This window comes from Salvia hispanica, chromosome 4 (genome assembly GCF_029641045.1).
Source record: "Salvia hispanica isolate PSC_SH4W2 chromosome 4, Shi_PSC_v1, whole genome shotgun sequence".
NCBI lineage: Eukaryota > Viridiplantae > Streptophyta > Magnoliopsida > Lamiales > Lamiaceae > Salvia > Salvia hispanica.
In genome coordinates, this window is record NC_142695.1 from 32,412,206 (window position 1) to 32,418,727 (window position 6,522).

At 42.7% G+C, this 6,522-nt stretch overlaps 1 protein-coding gene across 1 annotated transcript; it reads left to right on the top strand.

Annotated features, from left to right (window-relative positions):
* Positions 1–2,488: 2,488 nt before the first annotated feature.
* On the top strand, positions 2,489–6,314 carry LOC125197188 (tubby-like F-box protein 7). Its single transcript, XM_048095898.2, has 4 exons — positions 2,489–2,957; positions 3,277–3,364; positions 4,817–4,946; positions 5,509–6,314. Exons 1-4 carry the CDS (start codon positions 2,565–2,567, stop codon positions 6,089–6,091), a joined length of 1,194 nt encoding a protein of 397 aa, XP_047951855.1. The 5' UTR covers positions 2,489–2,564; the 3' UTR covers positions 6,092–6,314.
* The last annotated feature ends 208 nt before the right edge of the window (positions 6,315–6,522 follow it).

Consider the following 6,522-nt stretch of genomic DNA (forward strand, 5'->3'; position numbering starts at 1 on the left):
GAGTATAATATACTCCCTCCGTCCCACAAAAATATGCACTCTTTACTTTTTAGTCTGTCCCACAAGAATATGCACTCTTTCCTTTTTAGTTCGTCCCACAAGAATATGCACTTTCTAATTTTGGAAAGTTTTTTCTCTTTAAGGAGACGGGTCCATTCTCCACTAAAAATACTTTAATTATTTTTTCTCTCTGCATCTCTTACTAGACCAATTTACATTATAATTAATGCCGAATCTAAAATACATATTCTCTGGGGACGGAGGGAGTAATTATATCACGAGGTTATAGAGATTTTTTTGGGCAAAAATAAGGTAATATAGCCCTACTAAGTACTAAAACATGAGTTGCAAAAATGACGACGTAGAGGTCTAAGAGCATCCGCAATGGTGCTTAGGCCAGCCATAGGCCAGCCATTCTCTCCCCTGCCACGTCAGCAACACTAAAAAAACCACCTGCCACATCAGATTTAGGCCAGCCGCAATAAAAATAAATCAAAATATACTACATTTACGGAATTAAAATTACGATTAAAATACGGAATTAAATTTACGACACATATACGGGAAAATTCATTAATTGCATTTAAAAAAGTTACATAGATAAGAAAAAATTGCATGCATAATAAAGAAAAAAAACTATCGCCGTGCAATCCTCCGTGCCCACAACACTTCAATTATATCCTTTTGGAGTTGAATATGAGCATCCACTTGGCGCATGTTGCCAAATTCCTGAAGGCGGCCGGCTTCATCGAGAGGTACCCCACGTCGTACACTAGGGGTGGCCGTTCCGTGGCTTGGACCGGCTTCATCGTCACTGACCCAACTAGTCAGTTGTACGCCTTCGTCTTCGACGATCATGTTGTGAAGGATAATGCAGGCGTACATTATTTGGGAAACGCATCCGACATCCCACAAACGCATTGGACCCTTAATTGCCGCCCATCGAGACTGGAGCACACCAAATGCGCGCTCCACGTCCTTGCGCGCCGACTCCTGTCGTTGCGCAAAGTAGGCCTTCTATTCATCACTTGTTTGTCGGATCGTCTTCACAAAGACCGGCCACCGAGGGTATATCCCATCCGCCAAGTAGTAGCCCATATCATGCCGGTTGCCGTTGGCCACAAATGAGATGGCTGGGCCGACGCCCTGTCACTTCTCGTTGAAGAGGGGAGACGAGTTCAGGACGTTGAGGTCGTTGTTCGACCCGGCTACCCCAAAATACGCATGCCAGATCCACAGCCGGTAATCAGCTACGGCCTCGAGGATTATCGTGGGGTTCTTTGACTTGTAGCCGGTCGTGTAGGCCCCCCCTTCCAGGCAGTCGGACAGTTCTTCCACTCCCAATGCATACAATCTATGCTGCCTAACATCCCGGGGAACCCATGCTTCTCCCCGTGCATCTGCATCAAATTCTGACAATCTTCGGGAGTAGGGCTTCGAAGGTACTGCTCACCGAAAATGCTGATCACGCCCCCACAGAAATCCTTCAGACATCTCAGGGCTGACGACTCCCCGATGTGGAGGTACTCATCCCACATGTCTGCCGCGCCTCCGTAGGCCAACTGCCTGATTGCCGCCGTGCACTTTTGAATAGGGGGTGTGGCCGGGTCTGCCAGCCGCATCGTGCCTGAAGCGGAAACACAGATATCGACGCTCTAATGCGCCAACGATGCGCATAAACAACTCCCTGCGCATTCTAAAACGCCGCCGGAACATGTTGGCGGGAAACCGCGGGTTCTCTGAAAAGTAGTCGTCGTACAGCCGCTGATGTGCAGCTACGTGATCCCGATCAATCACTGCTCGGTGGTGGACAACTCGTGGAGGGCGAGGTATCGCCTGCTGTTCCACCATACGCATGTACCGCTCCATCCCGCGGTTCATGTAGGCATCCATAGCCTCGTTCATCCTCCGTTCGTACTCCTCAGGATCCCCACCACTACCACCGCTACCACCCGCGTTACTCATCGCTCGATGATGCTCTTGTACAAAAAGTTAAAGAGAGAGAAAACTCGTTAAAACAAGTGGTGCAAATGAAAATGAAACGAAAATCGCGTTTATATAGGTTTTTTTTTAAAAAAAATAAATCAAAAATCGGCGCTGGCCGATAGCTGGCCGATCAGGCCGCCACAATGGCGGCTAGCCGATCGGCCAGCGACGAGCGATCGGCCAGCCCACGCCGAAGCGCTAGCCGATTTCGCTCTGACCGATTGCAATGGTTCGGCTAGCCGATCGGCTAGCGCGACGAATCGGCTAGCCGGTCGCTAGCCGACCATTGCGGATGCTCTAACGGTCAAAATAAACAACTTATACATATACAACCACCTTTCCCCTCACGTAACTGTGCTAGATTATAAGACACAGACCACTTAAAAAGTCACACGTACCTGACTTTTAAATATTGATGAAAGTTTAGCGTCCTACTATTGGTTAGTTACGTAACAGTAGTGTAGCTCTATTATTATAACCCGATTTATCCGCCATATTCTGTCAACCTTCTTCACTTGGTTGCTTTTTCTCTTTCCTCTCTCTAAAAATCTCTCTCTCTCTCTCTCACTGGAATCGCCATGTCACTCAGGCGGAAAATCAATCATCGTTCATTCTCACTTTCGAAATCTTATAAACAATCTAAATCATCAGAAATCACATCCATCACTAGTAGTAGTAATCATGGGGAAGAGGAGGAGCGAAGGGGAGAAAATCAGCTGCGGCATCAGCACCGACACGGCGTTGTATCGCCTGGGGAATCGGAATCGGGGCCGTGGGCAGGGATGCTTCCCGAGCTTCTGGCTGATATAATTCATAGAGTGGAATCGACCGAGAATCAATGGCCTCAGCGCCGAAACGTCGTCGCATGCGCCTGCGTCTGCAAGCGGTGGAGGGACGCCACCGCTGAGGCCGTCCAGACCGCCTCCCTCCGCCGCCTCGGCACAATTACCTTTCCGTCTTCTCTCAAAAAGGTCCATATTTGCAGTTTTCGTGTCTAATTATTATGCTATTCACCAATTTCATCTTAGATTGTGTTGGTGCGTTTCGATTAGGGTATTGTTGCAATAGAAACGGAGGAGTATCAATTAAGGTCCAGTTCTTTTGTCAAAGGAAATAATTATAGCTAAATTCAACTTCTGTATTTTCTCTAATGTTGGGCATGTTTCATGGGGTATTATTGTGAAAATGATATTGGAGAATACAATAGCCTTGTCTTTAGTAGTATTTGATATTTTTACTAATGAATGTGGTTAGAATTCATTTTCTGGAAATCTGATGTTATATTTGCAGCCAGGGCCTCGGGACGGTCCACTTCAATGCCTCATTAAACGCGACAAGAAGAATTCAACGTTTTACCTCTATCTTGCTCTCACACCATGTTAGTAGCCTGCTTCTCAACTCTGAAGTTTTAAAGATACTAACTGCCAAGTGATTATTATGATGAACCATGAAACACTTATTTTACATTTTGATTGGGAAATTGCCTTTCTCATCTTACATCCCTCAGCGAATTGTGCGTGCTTTGAGGGCTCAAGGAAAGTTTGGGGGTTGGCTAAAGAATTTTTTCTGGTCTAGTTTAGTTAATCTCTAGAGGGACCATTATGAAATTTCTAAGTCAGCGTTGGTGGGTCAGCAATAATGCCAGTCTCTCTACTTCATATTTAAGTGCTTGTTGATTTAGTCAAACTTGAATATAGACTTCTTCTACTGCTGAGAGTGGTTCTGTATTAGCTTCTTGTTATCATTCTTTGATGGATTATCTCCTACTAGTTACCTTAAGTTTCATTTTATGAATTTCAAATGTGTTATTGCAAATCAAATTGTGTGTGGGCTTATTAAGTCACACACATGCATAGCGTGCACTAAATAAGGTCTTGAAATTATGATACCAGAAGATATAAATTACCTTGCTGTCCAACCATGAGATCAGATAACAATTCTGAAATTCACTGGAAGATGATGAAAGAACTTAAAGATCTATTTTAGGGAGAAAGACAAACTTTTAAAAGAAATAGAAGTCCCTATACTGTTACCAAACTCAATTACTAGGTGATCTAGTACAATTAAGTTGATAAATGTGCTTGAGGAAGTGTCATGTCTTGTCACCTTTATTGTGCTGAAAGTATGTTGTGGTTTTGCAGCCATTAACTTTTCTTCACGGTCTGTTCCCGATTCAACTAATTTCTTTTGCTATAGTAGAGTTAGAGGGTTTCTAGCTAAGCATATCTAACAGATCTAGAATGTTCATAAATAAGGTATTCATAGTTCAATACTACCTCGTAGGTGGTAATCTTTGCTGAGTGTTAATAAATAGAGTGACATTATTTAACTTTTAACATGCTGAGTCTTATAAATAAATGGCCAAATTTAAGAAAGTTCTGAGTAAAATTCAATTCAGGAAGAGTTTACTCAAGCCTTTATTTTTAATTATTTATTAAAGTTGATTTTGGAACCATAGTATTGAAAATGTGACCAAGCACCTTCTAACAGCTTATAACCTCGTCTTGTGCCTGGGGATTAATGATTTAATCGTTGCCTCATTATGGTAAATGTGGGTCTCAAGTGCATGAGATGAATAGATAAGGGATGGATCACTGTCACTTAATTATATGGATAGAGGTATAATTTGATTTTAAACTCTTAATAGACATGGATATGGCACTAAATACTTTTGATCTTTGTAGGCTTACAACTTAGTATGTAAATTGGACGTCTTATGCCTCATTTTAGCAGAAATCATGTCCACATCCCCTTGACTTCTGTGTCCACTTATTTCTCCAAACTCTTTTACAGTTAAAAGCTCATAGTTCTCTTTCTATTCCTGTGACAGCATTCACAGACCCAGGGAAGTTTCTATTGGCAGCACGGAGATACAAAAATGGGGCACGCACCGAATACATCATATCTTTAGATCCTGAGGATTTATCTCAAGGAAGTAAAGCCTATGTTGGAAAATTAAGGTTAGGATTTCCTTCTGGTAATTCTGGGCATCCAGACAACACCTCTCACTTCTTGCTGATCCCACATTACTTTATCAGTACATAATTTGGGCTGCTCTTTAGGTGATATGAGTGCTAAATAGTAGTATAATGGAATTGCAACTAAAAGAGTTGGTTCTTCTTGAGTACTGTAAAATAACTTTATATGAAGGCACTTGTTCTGGTTCTACCTAAACTCCAACTAGGCACGGCTCCAGTCTACTTCCAAGCCACCCAACTCTTTGCTTGTTCCAGTGTTAATTTTGAGATTTTTTGGTGATGCAGTGTCTTGTACAACTATTTTATTGGTGGAATATTGAATACCTATCTACTAGCAATTTGATATGATTTGCAAAAGTGTACGAAACTTAGAATTCTACATTAGAAGGTCTTGTATGTTTCATGCTCATATATCTGATCACCCTTCTGGATGAATAATGTTTCACAATCCTCTGTATCCTCTTATTTCAATCACCCCATTTAATAAGAATTCAGCGTTTCTTGATGAATATGTAATAACACAGATTCATCTCTGTGCTGCCAGGTCAGATTTTCTAGGCACCAATTTTACAGTATATGATAGCCAACCACCACACAACGGAGCCAAACCATCAAACAGTAAATCTGGGCGCCGTGTGGCAAGCAAGCAAATAAGCCCGCAAGTCCCAGCTGGAAACTTCGAAGTGGGACAGGTCTCGTATAAATTTAATCTCTTGAAGTCAAGAGGGCCTCGAAGGATGGTGTGCTCACTCACGTGTCCAGTGTTGGGTGAGCAGCAGTCATGTGACACCACCCATCAAGACCATTTGAAAATGAAGCAGCCCGAATGCTCCAGCCCAGGGCACACAATTTTGAAAAACAAGGCGCCAAGATGGCACGAACACTTGGAATGCTGGTGCTTGAATTTCCATGGCAGAGTAACGGTGGCATCAGTGAAGAACTTCCAACTGGTTGCGACAGTCGATCAAAGTCAGCCCTGTGGGAGGGGTGATGAGGAAACAGTGCTGCTACAGTTTGGCAAGGTAGGAGATGATACTTTCACAATGGACTATCGGCGGCCTCTCTCAGCCTTCCAGGCTTTCGCGATATGCCTGACCAGTTTTGGGACGAAACTAGCATGTGAGTAGCGTGATTTGTTTGCCTGGCTTTGCCATTTCCGAGAAGTGTTAAATGTGCTGATTGTGTATGGGTTGTTAAGGTTGTTACTTCAGAAATTCGGGTTTGGATTTATGATATCAGCAGGGACGGATCTAATGTGCAATTAGGAGGGGCAAATGCCCTCCCTCAAAATTTCATATCTATGTATAAATTCTATTGTAGAAAAAAATTAATATTAGTTTCTTCTTTAAATGCCCCTCCTCAAGCACTTCAAATATCCCCACATGTATTTTTGCCCCTTCTATGATCATTTTCTAGATCCGTCTCCGGATGTCAGTACACGTTTCACCTTTTTAATACAGGATAGTAGTATTACTCGCACGAGTTTTAAGAAGTTATTTAACTTTGTGAAGAAAAATAAAGGGAGAAAGTGAGTTGAATGTGATAAGTAATGGATTGT

What these genes read in the sequence shown, in the direction of transcription:
- LOC125197188 (XM_048095898.2), top strand. Translation starts at nt 2,565, where the DNA reads ATGTCACTCAGGCGGAAAATCAATCATCGTTCATTCTCACTTTCGAAA. An exon ending in CTATCTTGCTCTCACACCAT is followed by an intron (nt 3,365 to 4,816) that starts GTTAGTAGCCTG and finishes TTCCTGTGACAG; the next exon opens with CATTCACAGACCCAGGGAAG. An exon ending in GCCTATGTTGGAAAATTAAG is followed by an intron (nt 4,947 to 5,508) that starts GTTAGGATTTCC and finishes CTGTGCTGCCAG; the next exon opens with GTCAGATTTTCTAGGCACCA.